Consider the following 22994-nt stretch of genomic DNA (forward strand, 5'->3'; position numbering starts at 1 on the left):
TTTGGAAGCAAATTGTCGAACAGTGTTAGAACAACATTTCTTAACGAGCTATTGCAAGGAATTTAGGGATTTTACCATCTACGGTCCATCAAATTATCAAAAGGTTCAGAGAATCTGGAGAAATCACTGCACGGAAGCGATGATATTAGGGACCTTTGACCCCTCAGGCGGTACTGCATCAAAAACAAACATCATTGTGTAAATGATATCACCACATGGGCTCAGGAACACTTTTCAGAAAACCACTGTCAGTAACTACAGTTGGTCGCTACATCTGTAAATGCAAGTTAAACTCTACTATGCAAAGCGAATGCCATTTGTCAACAACACCGAGGAACGCCGCCGGCTTCTCTGGGCCTGACTTCATCTAAGATGGACTAATGCAAAGTGGAAAAGTGTTCTGTGGTCTGACGAGTCCACATTTCAAAATATATTTGGAAACTGTGGACATGGTGTCCTCCGGAACAAAGAGGAAAATAACCATCCGGATTGTTAAAGGAGCAAAGTTCAAAAGCCAGCACCTGTGATGGTATGGGGGTGTATTAGTGCCCAAGGAATGGGTAACTTACACATCTGTGAAGGCACCATTAATGCTGAATGGTCTATACAGGTTTTGGAGCAACATATGTTGTCATCCAAGCAATGTTATCTGCGAAATGCCAAGCCACGTGTTACAACAGCGTGGCGTCGTAGTAAAAGAGTGCGGGTACTTTCCTGGCCCACCTGCGGTCCAGACCTGTCTCCCATCGAAAATGTGTGGCGCATTATGAAACGTAAAATACGACAACAAGACCCCGGACTGTTGAACAACTTAAGCTGTACATCAAGCAAGAATGGTAAAGAATTCCACTTTCAAAGCTTCAACAATTAGTTTCCTCAGTTCCCAAACGTTTATTGAGTGTTGTTAAAAGAAAATGTGATGTAGCACAGCGGTGAACATGCCCTTTCCCAACTAATTTAGCACGTGTTGCAGCCATGAAATTCAAAGTTAATTATTATTTGCAAACAAAAAAAAAGTTTACGAGTTTGAACATCATATATCTTGTCTTTGTAGTGCATTCAATTGAATGTGGGTTGAAAAGGATTTGCAAATCATTGTATTCCGTTTATATTTACATCTAACACAATTTCCTGACTCTTATGGAAACGGGGTTTGTAGTATGAATGTAAGAATAGTTTGAATGTTGAAGAGTTTGAATTTCCAGGGAAACTGGAGTTAGGTCTGGAACTTGGGAAAGTGTTAGTTTGAATGTCCAGAATGAATGTAATGTGTTGATGTTGGAATGGTTTGGATAGGTTGAAAAATGTGGGAATAATGCAACTTGGAAAAATTTCCCATTAATTTCAATGGGAACATCCTGGAAATATGGTAATTTTTTGGAAAAGCTGGATTTTTAAAAAAAAAATATTAGGAGCATGCATGTCCTGAATGAGCTGAATTGGTTGGTGTCGGAATTGTTGAAATCGGGCAAGAAATGTTCAAGTAGTAAATGGTATTAGGGAATTTCGGGAAAATCAGAAATGTTTTTGAATTTGGAAAAAGGGTAGTTTGCATTTCCAGAATGGTGGAATCTGTTGAAGGTGGAATGGTTTGAATTGGTTGAAGAATGTGGGAATAGTGGAAGTTTGAAAAATGGCCAATTCATTTTGAATGGGGAAAATACAAAAAAAATAAAAGAATTATGGGAAATCCGGGAATTTTTTTTTAGAATTGTTGAAGTAGAGAACACAATTCCTCAACAGGCTGAATATTTTGAAGTTGGAACAGTTTGAATGAGATGAACAATGTGGTCGTTGTGGAACTTTGAAGAATGTCCCATTGATTTTAATGGGAATTTCCAACAAAATTGGGAATTTCTGTAAAAGTGGGAATTTTTTGAAAATGCTAAAAAACTTGAATGAGTTAAAGTGGGCAGCACGGTGGAGAAGGGGTAAGTGCGTTTGCCTCACAATACAAAGGTCCTGGGTTCGATCCCGCGCTTGGGATCTTTCTGTTTGGAGTTTGCATGTTCTCCCCGTGACTGCGTGGGTTCCCTCCGGGTACTCCGGCTTCCTCCCATCTCCAAAAACATGCACCTGGAGTTAGGTTGATTGGCAACACTAAATTGGCCCTATTGTGTGAATGTGAGTGTGAATGATGTCTGTCTATCTCTGTTGGCATTTGATGAGGTGGCGACTTGTCCAGGGTGTACTCCGCCTTCCACCCAAATGAAGCTGATAGGTTCCGGCACCCCCCACGAACCCATAAGGGACAAATGGTAAAAAATGGATGGATGGATGGATGGATGGAGTTAAAGTGGTTAGTGTTGAAATTTTTGAAATCTGTGGAGAAATATTGAAGTAGTAACATGTTCAATTGGGAATTGGTATTACGGAATTCCTGGAATTTTGGGAAAACCGGGAATTTTTCCAGTTCAAAATACAACTTAGTTTTTTGTCCTGATTAAAAGGGATGGAACGGTTGAAATTCGTTGAAAAATGTGGAAGGAGTAGTCCCTAGAAAAAAAGGTGGAAATAGGGCTTTGGAAAAGCAGGAATTCTAGAAAATCCTGGAATTTTTTTGAAGTAGGAAAAAGGGAAGTTTGATTTTCAGAATGGTGGAATATATTGAAGTTGGAATGGTTTGAATAGGTTGAAAAATGTGGAAATGGTGGAAGTTTAAAAAATGGCCAATTCATTTTGAATGGGAAAGATATCCCGGAAAAACCTGGAATTCTAGGAAACCTGGGAAATATTGGAGGTTGTCGAGGGAAAGCCCGCGATTCTCGAAGAGGCTGAACAGTTTGAAGTTGGAACGGTTTGAATCAGGTGAAAAATGTGGAAGGCAGAACGCGCCAAATTTTGGAAAATAATAATAATAAGACGACGAATAAGTAGATGAATTTTGGTGAATAAAACCATGGGTGTGAATGCTTTGGAGCATTCACACAATTAATGACGCTGTTTTTTTCATGTGTGCCCATACCGTAGTGAGGAAAATACACCACTGCCTCAACACACAGGAGAAAAGGGCACACTGAAAAACAAGGCTACTCTCAAAGCCCTGCAGGTGGCCCTCCCGACAAGACCAAAGCCATCTGCATCCACTGCCACAGGCCGAGTCATCACCAGAGCAATTTGTGTCGCAAATGCCAGCAGCCCACATTGAACGACGACAACAATATTTTCACAGAGATTGCCAAATAGGCATCAACAGTTCCAAACTTTTCGGTCGATCATTGCTGTGGAAAACCAGGGGCCGAGCAAAACAGTAACAAGACTGTCAGGAAGAGTGAGGAGGCAACCCCCCGAATTGTGTCCGTCATTTATACTAAGCTTGATTTCACATTGGGCCTGTGTCACAAGTGTGAAGCGTGTGTGAGAGATAGTGTGTCTATAAAAGTGTGTGTCCACTTTATGCTGAGCTGATTAAAAATAGAATAGAATAGAATAGAATGGACTTTATTGTAATCATATTAGCATATAATGAGATTAAAGACTCCAACTTCGGTTCTGTCTATTGTACAGTATTTTGTATTGTGTTTTGTATATTGTACAGGATTACTTATTATATTTATTGGATAGTAGTCTATTTATTACAAATCTTAGTTTTATTTTATTACCTCGTGTAATTTATTTTTATCCCATATTTGTTCCCACTACCCCATCTTAAATTGGAGTCCTTAATCTCGTTATATGCAAATATAATAAAAAAGTCCATTCTCTTCTATTCTAAAAAGGCTATATAAAGCAAATAAATGATCCATGTTGGCAGTACTAAAAATGTAAAAAGGATCTAAGATACTTGTTAAAGAAAAAAAAACATATGTTCAGTTCAGTTTCAGTTTTTTTTTAACATGCAATGTAACGCATCAAATATTTCCAGTTGTTTCATTATTGCACATCCGAAAAGGAGTACAACGAAGCTGAGCTCACTTAAACATACCACCTTTTCATACCACAGCAATTTTAGCCCATTTCCTTATTCTCTGTTTGTAACAGAACAGTGAATAAATAAATGACAAATAAATAATATACCATAGTAAGTAAACAAATATTAAATGCATAATCTATATCTCAAAAGAAAAAAAAGGGTTCAAGATGTTCATCATAATTATTGTTGTGTACTTTGTATTCTATCCCGATTTATTAATCGAGTAATCGAATAAATCCTATTTTTGCATAATTAATGTTTAATTATACATGTTAAGATGCGCCCTCAATTTGTGCATTTAGCCTAATTGTCTTATATTTCCTAAACGCCTGTTTTCATTATTGAAGGCTGACACGCACAGCTAAAGTGTGTCCGTGGTCGATTCTGCCAATGTGTGTGTGCTAATAAAAACAGGTGCGCTCACAGCCCTATGTGGTGTGTGGTGTGACCGCATGAATGCGTTTTTAATGATTATTATACGGTGCCGTTTAAACGTTGCCGTTTAATCCGCTGAGCTGTTTTCAACCTGCCAACAATACATAAACAATATAAAAACACAAACCACTTAATAATGACAACAGTTTTAAATTTTAAGAAAGCAATACAGTTCACTGCATTCTTTGCATGCAAAATAGTAATCAACGTTCATTTTGCTATCATAACATGTTTGACATGAAAATAAATATATATATATATATATATATATATAAAATGTGTTTAAAAATATATTTGCTGAGAAAATTTAGATAAAAACATAATCTTAGTAATAAAAATAAACAATAAGAACAGTTTTCATTATATCAAACATAAAAAGTGGATTAGGTAGTGCCTTTAATACTGTATTTGAAATGTGCAACTTCATATTCAGAAACATGGCTGACAAGAACTTGGCACACAAGTGCTACCACTGTGAACAAGGACTTGGAAGTCTTACATTCTACAGAGACTATAGTGGGTGCAAGTGCAAGCTATCCAAGTAGCATGTGGTTGCATGACTTAAATAAGTCGAATAACTTTCGTCGCTTCTTAATTTTCTCATTTTGCTATGGCTCTTGTCCACTGCTTTCTCCGGCGTCTGCCATAGCTAGTTTTCTAAACTCATAGCTAGTTTTCTAAACTCAAGCGTATTTAAAAAAGTGGTGTTGTGCAGTGCACATAAGTGCACACAGTCCGTGTGAAACGTGAGCTTGGACTACTGTTTATTAAACGAGGCAAAATGCCATAAAAAAAAAAAATAACGACGCCTCAGAGCAGCGAATACATTTTGTAATCGAATTACTTGAAGAATCGTTTCAGCTCTAGTAGTTTGTGAACACTTGTAGTTTGAACAGTCTCTTAAACTGAATCATATTGGTGCTTTGTTGGATTTCTTTGCTTAATCCATTCCGTAATTTAACTCCACATACAGATATGCTAAAGGTTTTACAGTTGTGATCAAAACTATTCAACCCCCACACAATTTTGGTGTTTTAGCAAGTTGGACATTTATTCCGTATTTTGTTTATAGTCATATCAAATAAAGATGCATTAAATAGACAAATGCAACTTGAATTACAACATTATATTTTGTAACATACCAAACAGTGTCATTTCTCTTAATATCTCATTGACAAAATTATTCAACCCCTTCAAGATCATAACCCTTAAGAACAGAATTTGAATAAGGTCTTTTCAATCAGGTGTTGAAAACACCTGTAGATGTGATTAGAACCATAACGAGCAACAATTAAACTGATTGAAAAAGACTGCGACGCTCAGCTTCTTGTAGATGGTCAATGGTGTATTTGCAACATGGTGAAGTCCAGGGAATGGTCAAAGAAGTCAAGAGAGGAGGTAATTTCTCTTCATAAGAGAGGATATGGATATAAGAAAATAGCAAAGACACTACACATTCCAAGAGACACAGTTGGGAGCATAATTCGCAAGTTTAAAGCTAAAGGCACAGTGCAAACACTACCTGGGCGTGGTAGAAAGATGATGCTGTGTGCAACTGCTGTCCGGTATATGAAGCGTACAGTGGTGAAAATCAATCAATGTTTACTTATATAGCCCTAAATCACTAGTGTCTCAAAGGGCTGCACAAACCACAACACAAACCACTACGACATCCTCGGTAGGCCCACATAAGGGCAAGGAAAACTCACACCCAGTGGGACATCGGTGACAATGATGACTATGAGAAACTTGGAGAGGACGAAAGCAATGGATGTCGAGTGGGTCTAACATGATACTGTGAAAGTTCAATCCATAATAGATCCAACACAGCCGCGAGAGACCAGTCCAAAGCGGATCCAACACAGCAGCGAGAGTCCCGTTCACCCCCGGGTAACAGCTGAAGAACTACAACAGGACATTGCAGAGGGAGGAACGCAGGTTTCGTCCCAGACAATAAGGCGCGCACTACGAGATGAAGGCCTCCATGCCAGAACTCCAAGGCGCACCCCACTTCTGACTACCAGGCACAAGGAAAATAGACTCCAATATGCCAAAAACCATCTGGACAAACCCCAAAGGTTTTGGGAAACTGTTCTATGGAGTGATGAGACAAAACTGGAACTCTTTGGGCCTATGAATCAACGTTATGTCTGGAGTAGAAAAAATTAAGCTTACAAAGAGAAGAACACCTTGCCTACTGTTAAGCATGGTGGGGGGTCAATCATGCTCTGGGGCTGTTTCTCTGCCTCAGGTACCGGGAATCTCCAGCGCGTTCAAGGCATTATGAATTCTATTTCCTACCAGGATATATTAGCTGCAAATGTCATGAAGTCAGTGACGAAGCTGAGGCTTGGGAGACGTTGGACCTTCCAACAGGACAACGATTCCAAGCATACCTCCAAATCAACATCAGAGTGGCTGCAGAAGAAGGGCTGGAAGACTCTGGAGTGGCCTTCACAGTCGCCAGAACTAAATCCTATAGAAAACCTGTGGTGGAACTTGAAGAAGGCAGTTGCAGCACGCAAGCCCAAGAATATGAATGAACTGGAGGCCTTTGCCCAAGAGGAATTGGCTAAAATACCTGTAGATCGTTGCAAGAAGCTTGTGTCCGGTTACGTATCACGTTTGAAGGATGTAACCCTTAAGAACAGAATTTGAATAAGGTCTTTTCAATCAGGTGTTGAAAACACCTGTAGATGTGATTAGAACCATAACGAGCAACAATTAAACTGATTGGAAAAGACTGCGACGCTCAGCTTCTTGTAGATGGTGTTCTACTAAGTACTAAAGATGCATGTAACTAGGGAGTTGAATCATTTTGTCAATGAGATATTAAGAAAAATGTCATTTTTTGGTATTTTGTAAAATACAGTGTTACAATTTAAGTTGCATTTGTTTATTTGACACATCTTTATTTGATATGACTATAAACAAAATACGGAATAAATATCCAACTTGCTAGAAGACCAAAATTGTGTGGGGGTTGAATAATTTTGATCACAACTGTAAGTGTTGTACACGCATACACATGTTTTAAATTAGATTTTTCTCTCTGTTTATTTTTTTCCTCTTCAGTTTGAGAAGAACTGTTGTACATTCTTGGGTAGCAGGTTATAGTTTGCTTTGTACATCATTTTAGCTGTTTGCAAATGCACTAAGTCATTGAATTTCAATATTTTTGATTCAATAAATACGCTTTGTATGTTCTCTATATCTAACATTATGTATTATTCAAACTGATCTTCTTTGTAACACCGTTAGTGAATGAAGTACACATTTGTAGTTGTTTCCCCATATTTCTGCACAATAACTCAGATATGGTAACACTAGTGAACAGTAAAGAATATGATGTGATTTTTGGTCCAGTACATCCATCCATCCATCTTCTTCAGCAGCAGCCTAAGCAGGGAAGCCCAGACTTCCCTCTCCCCAGCCACTTCGTCTAGCTCTTCCCGGGGAATCCCGAGGCGTTCCCAGGCCAGCCGGGAGACATAGTCTTCCCAACGTGTCCTGGGTCTTCCCCGTGGCCTCCTACCGGTTGGACGTGCCCTAAAAACCTCCCTAGGGAGGCGTTCGGGTGGCATCCTGACCAGATGCTCGAACCACCTCATCTGGCTCCTCTCGATGTGGAGGAGCAGCGGCTTTACTTTGAGCTCCTCTTGGCGGAGGAATCTCATTTCGGCCGCTTGTACCCGTGATCTTGTCCTTTCGGTCATAACCCAAAGCTCATGACCATAGGTGAGGATGGGAACGTAGATCGACCGGTAAATTGAGAGCTTTGCCTTCCGGCTCAGCTCCTTCTTCACCACAACGGATCGGTACAACGTCCGCACTACTGAAGACGCCGCACTGATCCGCCTGTCTATCTCACGATCCACTCTTCCCCCACTAGTGAACAAGACTCCTAGGTACTTGAACTCCTCTACTTGGGGCAGGGTCTCCTCCCCAACCCGGAGATGGCACTCCACCCTTTTCCGGGAGAGAACCATGGACTCGGATGTGGAGTTGCTGATTCTCATTCCGGTCGCTTCACACTCGGCTGCGAACCGATCCAGTGAGAGCTGAAGATCCTGGGCAGATGAGGCCATCAGGACCATATCATCCGCAAAAATCAGAGACCTAATCCCCCGGCCACCAAACCGGAACCCCTCAACGCCTTGACTGCGCCTAGACATTTTGTCCATAAAAGTTATGAACAGAATCGGTGACAAAGGGCAGCCTTGGCGGAGTCCAACCCTCACTAGAAACGTGTCCGACTTACTGCCGGCAATGCGGACCAAGCTCTGACACTGATCATACAGGTCCAGAACATATTGAGCTTTATTCATTATTGACGTGTTTCTTGCTACTTTATCCTGTATATATTTACATGAGATTTCCAGTTCATTTTATCATCCACTATTACACCAAAAAATATGTTTTCTTTTCCCCTTTCAATATCTACTCAGTCCATTTGTATTTGTGTTTGACTTTTCCTTCAACTGTTACCAAATAGCATTATTTTAGTTTTACTGAGATTCGAAGATAGTCTGTTTTCGTCAAACCATCTTTTTAATTTGTTGCGGTGTGTACAAAGGGCAGGGATGTGTGATTAAGTGATTATTCATAATTATTTACAAGTTAACTATGGACAAATTGTGATTAATCACGATTAAGTTTTTTTTTTTTTTAACAGCTACAAATATTTCTGTTTTAAGCTGGTTACACAAAAAACATTTTTTTGTGTCACAATTTTAACACTTTCTGCCCAATGACTGAAATGCCCAATTATTTTACATCTTATAAGATTGTGTGAGGTGTGTTAGGAGAGGATTTTTTCCAGTAATTGGTTCCAAAATGTGTCTGGACAGACAAAATTCCTCGTGTTGGCAAAAAGAGAGTAAGGCCAACTCGGTTAAAGCAATCTCCTTAATGATTGGTCACAAGGCACTCACGTGACTACAGGGAGCCATGACTGCTAATAAAATGATCTGATCCTATGTGTTTGGGGTGCTTCCTCGTTAGTTTTTCGACGTGTAGAAATGCCCGGTTGTGCAGCATGGTTTTCACGTGCAAGAATTGTGGAAAACTGTTACATTGCTTTCCCCACAACCCAGAAAGAAGACAAGTATGGGAAGTGAAGGTTCGCCGTCAAACACCAGAGAGCCAGCGATTACAGCGTCTTGGGGAAGGTAAACACAGAACACAACGTCTGTGTTTTGTTCAGGAGAAAACACACACAGCTAATAAAAATAATAACAGACTCGCAACCCCGAAGGGAATAAGCGGTAGGAAATGGATGGATAGATGGATAAATTACTTCTCCGAAATACATGAACAAACATCAAAATAAAATAGACTGTCAATATTTATTTTTTCAATAATCATAAACCATCTTGAAGTACAGTTTTTGTCCTCAATTGGAAAAACTGGGTCAAGTGGTCTGTTTTGTTGTCATTTTTTTGTTTCCAATTGCAATTGCATGAAACGTTTTAACGCCTCTGGACATCGTATTTAATGTTTTTAAAGCCATTTAAGGGCTTAATTTTCGCAATGCGCAGTTAATGACTTTTAATGCGTTTCAATGACCAGCGGAAATCCTTATAAAGTCCATGTTCACACAGTCGCCATGATTTTTTTCAGTTTTGATTTTTTCTTTCAAAAGAATTCCCAAAACCGCCATCAGTCTGTCCTCACTTATATTGCCCGTTTGTCCGATGGCTGCTTGTTATAGTTCTTCCTCAGTTTTTGTGAGATTTGGGGCTTGCAGGACATGGGCAAATTAAGGCCCGGGGGCCGCGTGCGGCCCGTTAAGATTTTCAATCTGGCCCGCCGGACATTCCCAAATAATTTTTTTAGATCTTAAAAATCGAAACAGTAGCTGCCATTATGATGTGCAGTGATGTTTTCAAATGACCGTAAGTCTTGAACTATACAAAGCATTTCAATGGTCGGAATCTGAGCTTTTGCATACTATGTTAATCTAAGTCACAGCAGCTCTGACGAGGCACCAAGCAGTGTGGGTGGGGTGTGCAATACGGGTGTCAGGGACAGACGCGGAAGGAGATTTTTACAACAAAGTTCTAAAGCTTTGTGATATATCAAATTGTAGGTTGGTTTTCTTTACCTTTCGCGTTCATATTTCGCTGTTTGTTGCATTTTGCTTGATTGTAAAATATGTCGATCGAGAGGGTGTGTGACGTTCATATGTTGTCAATATTCAATGTTTTATCCTTCATAGTTAATATTGTAAATCCCACAATCTTTATTTTCATGTACATTCTGCATGTCTCATTCAGTAAAAAAAAATTTAAATTCATTTCCGTTTTTAAGGCGGTCTGTCATATTGCTTTTAGCTTGCAATCAGACATTATTGTGAGGTTTTGTATTACTGTTCCTAAAAATCAGATATACCAGCCCCCAGACCAATTTTTTTCTCTAAATTTGGCCCCCTGAGTCAAAATAATTGCCCAGGCCTGCTTTACAGACTACAGCGGAGTAAAAACACTGCAAGATAGTTCCACTGATAAGCGTTCTTCAACACAAAGATACCCCGCAAAAGTTCCCGCATTTTGAAAACTCCTTTTGTTCTTCCTCTCTGTTTTCAAGTTTGTTGTAATAGAAATACACAAATGTAAGTAATTAAGGGGAATAATGAATTAGTGTTCCTAAAAATCAGATAACCGGCCCCCAGACACATTTTTTTCTCACAATTTAGCCCCCTGAGTCAAAATAATTGCACAGGCCTGGCCTACGGTCTGCCTCGTTGTTGGATGGTTATGTGTGTGTGTTGTGTTGGCATTAGCACACCAAACACATACAAATCAAAACTGCTCAATGGCTAATTCTTAAACATTTTTCCGAAGATTTCTCAAATACGTGTTACCAGACTTTAGAATGAGGTGTGTTATATTCATGTTTAAGTAACCAAATACAGTTTCAGGCACCAACCTGAAACGTGAATGTCCTGAAGGCCACTTGAGCTCGTGCTTCTTTCGTAGATGAAGAGTGAGCGTGTAACACCAGGAGAACACCTTGTCACAAATGTGACATTTATATTTGGACATCCCCCCCACCTGTAGGAAAGATGAACAAAATATCATCTTGTGAGTTTCTTTTTACACGACGAGCATGTGGTGCCGTGCCGACTGACCTCATGCACCCTCTTGAAGTGATGGTTCATGGTTTGAAATGTCTGACAGGAATACTCGCAGCCTTCCACGGAGCAGTGGAACACGGAACCCTCGTTGTGGACGTCTGTGTGCTTCTGGAGGTCACGCTGGTTCTTAAATCTGAGAGGGAAAAAAAGAAGACAATTGGAGAAAAGCCAAAGCGTATATATATATATATATATATATATATATATTTTTTTTTTTTTTTTTTAATTTTCCTGAAGGAACTCTCCTGAAGGAATTACAAACCCCGTTTCCATATGAGTTGGGAAATTGCGTTAGATGTAAATATAAACGGAATACAATGATTTGCAAGTCCTTTTCAACCCATATTCAGTTGAATATGCTACAAAGACAACATATTTGACGTTCAAACTGATAAACATTTTTTTTTGCAAATAATTATTAACTTTAGAATTTGATGCCAGCATCTCGTGACAAAGAAGTTGGGAAAGTTGGCTATAAATACTGATTAAGTTGAGGAATGCTCATCAAACACTTATTTGGAACATCCTAAGTAATTCACAAACAAGGATCAGGCGAGGGTCACCAATTTGTAAGCAAAATTTCGAAAAGTTTTAGAACATTTCTCAACGATCTATTGCAAGGAATTTAGGGATTTTACCATCTAGGGTCCGTAAAATCATCAAAAGATTCAGAGAATCTGGAGAAATCACTCCACATAAGCGACGATATTACGGACCTTTGACCCCTCAGGCAGTACTGCATCAAAAATCGACATCAGTGTGTCAAGGATATCACCACATGGGCTCAGGAACACTTCATAAAACCACTGTCAGTAACTACAGTTGGTCGCTACATCTGTAAGTGCAAGTTAAAACTCAGCAAAGCGAAAGGCATTTATCAACAAGACCTAGGAGCGCCACCGGCTTCGCTGGGCCGAGCTCATCTAAGATGGACTGATGCACATTTCAAATTATATTTGGAAACTGTGGTGTCCTCCGTAACAAAGAGGAAAATAACCATCTGGATTGCTGTAGGCTCAAAGTTCAAAAGCCAGCATCTGTGATGGTATGGGGGTGTATTAGTGCCCAAGGCATGGGTAACTTACACATCTGTGAAGGCACCATTAATGCTGAATGGTCCATACAGGTTTTGGAGCAAAATATGTTGTCATCCAAGCAATGTTATCATGGACGCCCCTGCTCATTTCAGCAAAACAATGCCAAGCCACATGTTACAACAGCGTGGCTTCGTAGTAAAAGAGTCCAGACCTGTCTCCCATCGAAAATGTGTGGCGTATTATGAAGCGTAAAATACGACAATAAGACCCGCGACTGTTGAACAACTTAAGATGTACATCAAGCAAGAATGGTAAATAATTCCACTTTCAAAGCTTAAACAATTAGTTTCCTCAGTTCCCAAACGTTTATTGAGTGTTGTTAAAAGAAAATGTGAGGTAACATAGTGGTGAACATGCCCTTTCCCAACTACTTTGGCACGTGTTGCAGCCATGAAATTCTAAGTTAATTAATATTTCCAAAACAAAATAAAGTTTATGAGTTTGAACATCATATATCTTGTCTTTGTAGTTAATTCAATTGAATATGGGTTGACAAGGATTAGCAAATCATTGTTTTCCGTTTATATTTACATCTAACAATTTCCCAACTCATATGGAAACAGGGTTTGTAATAAAGTACTTTCTATCCATCTATCTATCTATCTATCTATCTATCTAGTTTCATTGTTCCATGCATGAAAAACGGAGTTCTTTTTGACCACATAGTTGTTTATTAACAAGTACATTGCATAACACAGCTCAAACACAACTAAGATTGTAATAGCAGTAAGGTGCAAACTGCCATGTCAGCATTCTTCCCAAACAACAGTACATTAGGTAGAATAACGCATGGGTTCCACACTAACATCTGAATGGTGCAACCAACATTTTAAAGTGCAAGCAGAGGCAGATAAAACTGCCAATTGCAACAGAAGTCTGTAATAAATAAATAAAAAAAACATAACGGGGTGGCCTAAAGCCACAACTGTTAATAGAAATGCTTTTTTAACCAATTAGGGACCTAGGTAGTTATTTTCTTTTGTAGACCACACACATGCAACAACTACAGGGCACTCTGCAGTTGCTTACATTTCAACCGATACTGCACTGGTACTCAACGGTACCAATTTTATGTATTGTGTGTGTTCATGTGCTAATAAATGTATGAATTTGCTTATGGTTAAAAATCAATTTTTTAAAAGAAAACATTTTTCTTTTAAAAAAACTGCTTTTTATTTGGCCCACTGAACATCACACAAATAGGCTTGATGAAACCATTAAAACCAGTGTTGATCATGAATCCAGTACTCCTGCCACCCCTCAGGGCAGGGGGCAACAGCGAAGCATGTCTCACAATGAAGCAGCAGTCAGGTGAGTGGAAGAAGAACACTCATTAGGCCCTGAAAAAAAATCCTAAATAAATTGCAAATATCTGACTTTTGAAAAAGTATAAATGTTCTGCCATGAGCAGGTGCTCGAGCCATTGTTTTCTGACAGACCTTTTAAGCGACGGACACATTGTTCTAAGACAGAAAGCCACAACAGTACAAATCCACAAATGTAAGTATAAATCAATCAATCAATCAAAGATTTCTTATATATCTCTTAATCACAAATGTCTCAAAGGGTTGCGCAAGACACACAACATCCTTGGCTCCGATCTCTCATCAGGGAAATAAAAAACTCAACCCAATGGCAACAAGTAGGGATGCCATGGGATGAAAATTTCTATCACGGTTATGTGACCAAATTTATCACGGTTATAATTATTGTTGCAATATTTTTAAATGTGGTGAACATTTTCAAAAAGTACTGAAATCTTTTAACCAAGTGTTATTGAAAAAACAAACAAACACACAAACACATTCAAAATGATTTCCTTTAAAGAAGAAACATTACTGTAGATACGACCACTGACTTGTACCTGAAGTAAAAACGGAATGTTCACATGAAAACAACACTAGCAATATAAATAGAAAATGGGTTATACTTGTAAAGCGCTTTTCTACCTTCTTGGTACTCAAAAAGTCCTTTGACATTATTTCCACTTTTACTCATTCACACACTGATGGCGGGAGATGCGGCAGAAACTACAAATTTACGTAATTAGGTACAAATAAATGTGGGAATTGTGCAAGATAGCACATTAACAATCAGGAAGTGACCCATTCTAAGGGATGGGAATCAAAAAAACGTTTCTTGTTGAGAACAGGCTCCCAGGGTTTTGATTCCTGGGAATCATTTAACAGTTTTTATAAAAATTCCCTTATCAATGGAGCTACGATTTGATTAAAAATCGATTGATGCATCTTTAATGTATGTATATTGATGCAGTTTTACATTTATTTTCGTTTCATTAAATAAGCGTTTGTCACATGCAAGTTTAAAAAAAATATTAATCTGGAATAAGAAACAGTTAAATTAATTCCCACATTTATTGCATTAATAAAAATGTGTGCAAAAGTGGAACATAATAATTGATGATGATTGATGAACTATGGTAAAGGAGCTGGTCAGATCTCTAAGTGAGTTAGCTCGCTGCAGTCAGCCAAATTTTAGAGCTGTCTGCATTACTTTATTTACAGTAAATAAATAATTTTCTTGATGAACTTCAAGCACACCTGTGAAGTGAAAAATATTTCAGTGACTACCTTTTGAAGCACATCGAGAGAATGCCAAGAGGTTGCAAAGCAGTAATCAGAGCAAAGGGTGGCTATTTTGAAGAAACTAGAATATAAAACGTTCTTTCAGTTATTTCACCTTTTTTTGTTAAGTACATAACTCCAGATGTGTTAATTTGTAGTTTTGATGCCTTCAGTGACAATAGTCATGAAAGTAAAGAAAACACATTCAATGAGAAGGTGTGTCCATACTTTTGGACTGAACTGTATTAGGGCTGTCAAGTCATTAATCATGTTCTTGAACTGTAAATAATCAAGTAATTATTTGTTTGCATTAATAAAATTTGCTTAAGAAAATTATCCAATATTTGGATACAAATGCAATTTCATAGTCACAATGTAATGCAGGAACGTTTTTTATATTTTACTGAACTGCCATTCATTTATTTGCTCAAAACTTAAGAATAGTAAGAATTAAAGTGCACATTTTGAAAGTCTCTGAAATAATATAGCAAACTAGGCAAAGATGTACATTATGTTAATAGATAATGTTGGAAATAAGACACCCATAAACAACTTTGCATAGTGCATCGTTGACATCTGTATTTACTCTTCCTTGGTTTACACAGTTGTTTAAACAAATGTACTCCATTTTTTAAGAAGCCAGTGTGTTAACAAGAGACGTGACGGTTGTCAATAAAGAACGTCCCTCTCAAATCCCTCATTACTGTCAGTCTTTTCTGCTGGGCTTCAACCAATCCAAAACCCTCGGTTACACAAGCAAACATTTTTTACCTTTTTGGATGACATTGCCGTTAGAGCCAAACTGGGCAAAATAAGGCCTGCGGGCCACATGCGGCCCATTTAGATTTTCAATTTGGCCCGCCAGATGTTCTACATAATTTTTTATAGAACTTTAACATCAAAAACGGTAGCCGCCATTATGATGTGCATTGCTGTTTTTAAATGGCCGTAAGTCTTGAACTATAGAAAGTATTTCAATGGTCGAAATCTGCGCTTTTGCGTGTTATAGGAGTTTTTACGGTAATCTACGTCACAGCAACTCAGACCAGGAATAAAGCAGAGTGGGCGGGGTTTGTTTTCAGAGCAGCCAGCCTTAAAGGCGTGTGTCAGAAACAGATGCGGAAGCAGATTTTTACGTGATAATATATCATATTGTGGGTGTTTATTACACTTTGCGTTCATATTTTGCTGTTTGTTACATTTCTATTGTGTTTTGCTTGATTGTAAAAGATACACAACTATGTAATACTTTTACTTCTATGATCTGAGAAGTAAAAGAGGAGCGATGTTCATATGTTGTTAACATTCAGTGTTTCATTGTTGATAGTTAATATTGTAAATCCCACTTTCTTTATTTTCATGTACAAACCCTGTTTCCATATGAGTTGGGAAATTGTGTTAGATTTAAATACAAACGGAATACAATGATTTAGAAATAATTTTCAACCCATATTAAGTTGAATGCACTACAAAGACAACATATTTGATGTTCAAACTCATGAACTTTTTTTTTTTTGCAAATAATATTTAACTTAAAATTTCATGGCTGCAACACGTGCCAAAGTAGTTGGGAAAGGGCATGTTCACCACTGTGTTACATCCACTTTGCTTTTAACAACACTCAATAAATGTTTGGGAACTGAGGAAACTAATTAAAGCTTTAAAAGTGGAATTCTTTCCCATTCTTGTTTTATGTAGAGCTTCAGTCGTTCAACAGTCCGGGGTCTCCGCTGTCGTATTTTACGCTTCATAATGCGCCACAAATTTTCGATGGCAGACAGGTCTGGACTGCAGGCGGGCCAGGAAAGTGCCCGCACTCTTTTTTTACAAAGCCATGCTGTCGTAACGCGTGCTGAATGTGGCTTGGCATTGTCTTGCTGAAATAAGCAGGGGCGTCCATGAAAAGGACGGCGCTTGGATGGCAGAACATGTTGTTCCAAAACCTGTATGTACCTTTCAGCATTAATGGTGCCTTCACAGATGTGTAAGTTACCCATGCCTTGGGCACTAATGCACCCCCATACCATCACAGATGCTGGCTTTTGAACTTTGCGTCGATAACAGTCTGGATGGTTCGCATCTCCTCTTGTCTGGATGACACGATGTCGAATATTTCCAAAAACAGTTGTGGACTCGTCAGACCACAGAACACTTTTCCACTTCGCATCAGTCCATCTTAGATGATCTCGGGCCCAGAGAAGCCGGCGGCCTTTCTGGTTGTTGTTGATGAATGGCTTTCGCTTTGCATAGTAGAGCTTTAACTTGCACTTACAGATGTAGCGACCAACTGTATTTAGTGCCAATGGTTTTCTGAAGTGTTCCTGAGCCCATGTGGTGATATCCTTTAGAGATTGAGGTCGGTTTTTGATACAGTGCCATCTGAAGGATCGAAGGCCACGGTCATTCAATGTTGGTTTCCGGCCATGCCGCTTAAGTGGAGTGATTTCTCCAGATCCTCTGAACCTTTTGATGATATTATGGACCGTAGATGTTGAAATCCCTAAATTTCTTTCAATTGCACTTTGAGAGACGTTGCTCTTAAACTGTTTGAATTTACTCACGCAGCTGTGGACAAAGGGGTGTACCTCGCCCCATCCTTTCTTGTGTAAGACTGAGCATTTTTGGGGAGCTTTTTTTATACCCAATCATGGCACCCACCTGTTCCCAATTAGCCTGCACACCTGTGGGCTGTTCCAATTAAGTGTTTGATGAGCATTCCTCAACTTTATCAGTATTTATTGCCACCTTTCCCAACTTCTTTGTCACGTGTTGCTGGCATCAAATTGTAAAGTTAATGATTATTTGCAAAATAAAAAGATGTTTATCAGTTTGAACAACAAATATGTTGTCTGTAGCATATTCAACTGAATATGGGTTGAAAATGATTTGCAAATCATTGTATTCCGTTTATATTTACATCTAACACAATTTCCCAACTCATATGGAAATGGGGTTTGTACATTTTGGGTGTCCCATTCAGTAAAAAACTGTAAAATTCCATTCCGTTTTCAAAAGTGGTCTGGCATAATGTTTTTAGAACTCTATTGGATGTTGTGACTTTGGGTCTTAGTGTTCCTGAAAAAAAAGGACCCAAACACATACTGTACAGCAGATTTTTTCACAGCTAAATGTGTACCGTATTTTTCGGATTATAAGTCGCTCCGGAGTATACGTCGCACTGGCCGAAAATGCATAATAAAGAAAGAAAAAACATATATACTGGAGTATAAGTCCCATTTTGGGGGGAAATTTATTTCATAAAACCCAACACCAAGGATAGACATTTGAAAGGCAATTTAAAATAAATAAAGAATAGTGAACAACAGGCTGAATAAGTGTATGTTATATGACGCATAAATAACCAAGTGAGAACATGCCTGGTATGTTAACATAACATATTATGGTAAGAGTCATTCAAATAACTATAACATATAGAACAGTGGTTCTTAACTAGGGTTCAATCGAACCCTAGGGGTTCGGTGAGTCGACCTCAGGAGTTTGGCGGAGATCAAAACACACCCGACTCTTCGTATAAATACAATCTTCTCCCTGTTGGCATATTACAGTTACGGCAACAGTTGACTGATTTGCAGGTGTGTAATTTGTTGTGAGTTTATGCACTGTCTTAGTTTTGTTGTTTGAACAAGGTGATGCACGGTTGATTTTGTGCACCAGTAAAAACAATATGGTAACACTTTAGCATGGGGAATATATTCACCATTAATTAGTTGCTTATTAACATGCAAATTAGTAACATAACATAACATAACCCTAACTCTCTAACCCTGACCCTAACCAAATAACTAACATATTCTATTACTTAGAATATGTTCCCCTAGTATCCAAATAACTCTAAATTAAGTCTGTGTTATGTTCCCCGATACTAAAGTGTTACCAAAAACATAAAACTTTGTCTTGAATTTGAAAAAAAACCATTTATTTTTCACTAAAGAGGGATTCGGTGAATGCGCATATGAAACTGGTGGGGTTCGGTGCCTCCAACAAGGTTAAGAACCACTGATATAGAATATGCTATACGTTTACCAAACAATCTGTCACTCATAATCGATAAAGCCGATGAAATCTTATTCCTCGATGTCGCTTCTAAACAACTCTGCCAACTCCAAAGGTATGCGCCGCTTCCTGTTGTCGTTTTTTGCTGCATATTTCACTACGTCTGCAGTACATGATTTCCTTTTCGGGGCAATTTTTGTTCAGCCCTTCTCAGTTTTTATAAGTTTCCGCCAACGATGAAATTATCCATTTTAATAGCTACGGCAGTAGCATATAGCATATAGCAGTTAACATTTCATGAGCCACAATGCACTTCTGCCATGACGCTCCCCCACCGAATTCTTATTGGTTGACGTGTATGTGACGATTGCTGACGTGTGTGTGACGATTCCTGACCTTTTCTTTGTCTCTTCCGCGAATGAGATAAATAATATTATTATATATTTTACAGTAATGTGTTAATAATTTCACACATAAGTCGCTCCGGAGTATATGTCGCACCCCCGGCCATATTATGAAAAAAACTACGACTTATAGTCTGAAAAATACGGTATATATCATTTATACAGACATACACCTTTGCTCCCCAAACACATTTTTTCTCTCAATGTGGCCGCCCCAAGTCAATTTATTTGCCCAGCTCTGCGTTAGAGGATTCACATGGATTGAATGTACCTTTTATCACAGAAGTCACAAGGGAAGGGTCGCTCGTCACAGTGACGGAACCGGATGTGGATCTTCAGAGCAGCCAACGTGGTGCAAGTCATATCACAGAAAGGACACTTGACCTGATTGACTGCAACACACGCGACATCCGAATAGTCATTATACATTTATTATCTTACACTTGCTCAAAACAAAACTTATTAAAAATGTGATAGTAGGGCTGGACAATTAAAAATACCACGTCTACTAGATGTTTGGGATCTCACCACGGTTGCTACTTCTAATTTGACACAGCGATAGTATGCCTAATCAATAATCAGTAAACACAACAGAAAAGTAAGGTATACGATTTTTTACGTTCACGGAACAGTGGACAGAGTCACTTACAGTGAGGCAAAAAAGTATTTAGTCAGCCACCGATTGTGCAAGTTCTCCCACTTAAAATGATGACAGAGGTCTGTAATTTTCATCATAGGTACACTTCAACTGTGAGAGACAGAATGTGAAAAAAAAAATCCAGGAACTCACATTGTAGGAATTTTAAAGAATTTATCTGTAAATTATGGTGGAAAATAAGTATTTGGTCAACCATTCAAAGCTCTCACTGATGGAAGGAGGTTTTGGCTCAAAATGTCACGATATATGGCCCCATTCATTCTTTGCTTAACACGGATCAATCGTCCTGTCCCCTTAGCAGAAAAACAGCCCCAAAGCATGATGTTTCCACCCACATGCTTCACAGTAGGTATGGTGTTCTTGGGATGCAACTCAGTATTCTTCTTCCTCCATACACGACGAGTTGAGTTTATGCCAAAAAGTTTTATTTTGGTTTCATCTGACCACATGACATTCTCCCAATCCTCTGCTGTATCATCCATGTATCCATTTGGGTATAAACTCAACTCGTCGTGTTTGGAGGAAGAAGAATACTGAGTTGCATCCCAAGAACAGCAAACCTACTGCATGGGGGTAGAAATATCATGCTTTGGGGCTTTTTTTCTGCTAAGGGGACAGGACGATTGATCCGTGTCAAGGAAAGAATGAATGGGGGCGTGTATCTTGAGATTTTGAGCAAAAACCTCCTTCCATCAGTGAGAGCTTTGAATGGTTGACCAAATACTTATTTTTTACCATAATTTACAAATAAATTATTTAAAATTCCTACAATGTGAATTCCTGGATTTTTTTTTCACATTCTGTCTCTCACAGTTGAAGTGTACCTATGATGAAAATTACAGACCTCTGTCATCATTTTAAGTGGGAGAACTTGCACAATCGGTGGCTGACTAAATACTTTTTTGCCCCACTGTATTTGGCCAATAAACAAAATCTGCTGTTAAGTGAATTTTGTCATTGTAAAAAGAATGAACATTTGTTTAGGAAAATAATGTGTCCGATTGCGCTCATTTATCTCCCACACAATCAATCACCTGAATTAAACAATGTGGAGACAGCCTATAGAAACAGCCTCTGAACTACGAAACTAAAGCTAACAAGCACAATCTACACACCGACAACACATTTTATCTGATTGTGTTGTGAACGACGACATCGATGTAAGATCAATGTACAACAGGAGTTGCAACTTAAGAGGCTCTCTTTTTTACACAGCCTAAAATTGTCTCCTTACTTGTCAAGCTAAAAAAAACAAAACATAGCACACTTCCCCCTTCACAATAGCGCATTGCACCACATCCAGTCTGACTGGGCTAACAAAATAAAGGTTTTGAAAAAGTACCATACACAAGCATTATACGGCTTTGACCAAAGATATTGATCAAAATTGTCCAGATGTATTGCACAAATAAACATGAGGATTTTTTAATTGACAAACATTTTATTAAATTTTATTTGATACACGAGCACACCCTTTTGTGGTAAAATAAGGGTACAAGGTAAAAAAATAAATAAATAAATAAAAACAATTAAAACTGAAATATTGTATTTGATTGTTTTTTATATTGACATTGTAATGTTAAATGTAAATTACTATTACTATTTTAATTGTAATAAAAAAAATGTTTTACTAATACATATGCATTTTTGTCAACTATATTTAAAGATAAGTTTTGGTGGTACAATAAATACTCATATTTTCAAATAATTAATAATTGTGTCATTAATCGTGATATCAATATCGATCAAAATAATTGTGATTATTATTTTTGCCAGAATCATCCAGCCCTATGTGATAGTAAAATATACTACATTGTAAATGATTACCATGCTGACGCACATGGTCCCTCAAAAGTCGCTCACTGGAAAAGGCTTTGCCACAGTGCTCACACACCAGAGAGTCTGTAAGAAAGGGACGTTAATGTTTTACTACAGGTATGATTATTATACAGTGCAGGCTAAAGGTTTGGACAAAAATTCTCATTCAATGGGTTTTCTTTATTTTCAGGACTATTTACATTGTCGATTGTAACTGAAGGCATCAAAACTATGAATGAACACATGTGGAGTTATGTACTTAACAAAAAAAGGTGAAATAACTGAAAACATGTTTTGTATTCTAGTTTCTGTCAGACTTACCCCTGACAGTTTGTTTGTGTTCTAGTTTTTCCTGTGTGTGTAGTATTTCCTGTCAGCGCTCTTATTTTGTTGGTTTCCTGTCTTTCTCCCTGAGCGCTGTTTCCCCTCAGCTGCGGCTGATTGCCACCTGGCCACACCTGGTGTCAATTAGCCCGCCCTCCTATTTTGACCTGTCTTTCCATTTTGTCAGCACTGGATTATTGTATTGTATTGTCGCTCCTGTCGTGTCGTGTCGTACCGTGTCGTGTCTTTGCAGCGTAGCGGTAAGCTATAATCGTTAGATGTTTGTAGCTTACTGTTTTTTGTTCCCTGCTTCCAGTTTGTTTTCATATTACAAGTACGACTTCTGTTTTCCTGGTTGCTACCCGTTAGCTTCCACGCTAGGCCCTTTTTGTTTTTGCTAGCTTCCATGCTAAGTTCCTTTTGTTTTCTACCTCCCACGCTTGCTCTCTTAGTTGGTTATCCGCCTCGTGCGCGCTTTTGGTTATACCCCTTTGGTTTGTTCTTGTTTTATTATCTTTATTAAATCATGTTTTCCTATCCAATGCCTGCCTCCATCTCTGCATCTTGGGGTTCGTCACAAACTAACTCTGACTGAATAATCCAGCAGA

The 22994-nt window shown here is 38.5% G+C and overlaps 1 protein-coding gene across 4 annotated transcripts in view; it reads right to left on the bottom strand.

Moving 5' to 3' along the window:
• Window positions 1-22994, bottom strand: part of zgc:112083 (uncharacterized protein LOC550461 homolog) — a 40658-nt gene that overhangs the window by 1315 nt on the left and 16349 nt on the right. For all 4 annotated transcript variants that reach the window (XM_061878034.1, XM_061878031.1, XM_061878033.1 and 1 more), the window contains exons 6-9: window positions 22072-22146; window positions 19858-19978; window positions 11481-11619; window positions 11279-11403 (exon numbers count right to left, since the gene is read on the bottom strand). In XM_061878034.1, coding sequence (XP_061734018.1) covers window positions 11279-11403; window positions 11481-11619; window positions 19858-19978; window positions 22072-22146 — 460 coding nt within the window. The remainder of the gene's footprint in view (window positions 1-11278; window positions 11404-11480; window positions 11620-19857; window positions 19979-22071; window positions 22147-22994) is intronic.

The sequence above is a fragment of the Nerophis ophidion genome, linkage group LG18 (assembly GCF_033978795.1).
Source record: "Nerophis ophidion isolate RoL-2023_Sa linkage group LG18, RoL_Noph_v1.0, whole genome shotgun sequence".
Classification (NCBI taxonomy): domain Eukaryota; kingdom Metazoa; phylum Chordata; class Actinopteri; order Syngnathiformes; family Syngnathidae; genus Nerophis; species Nerophis ophidion.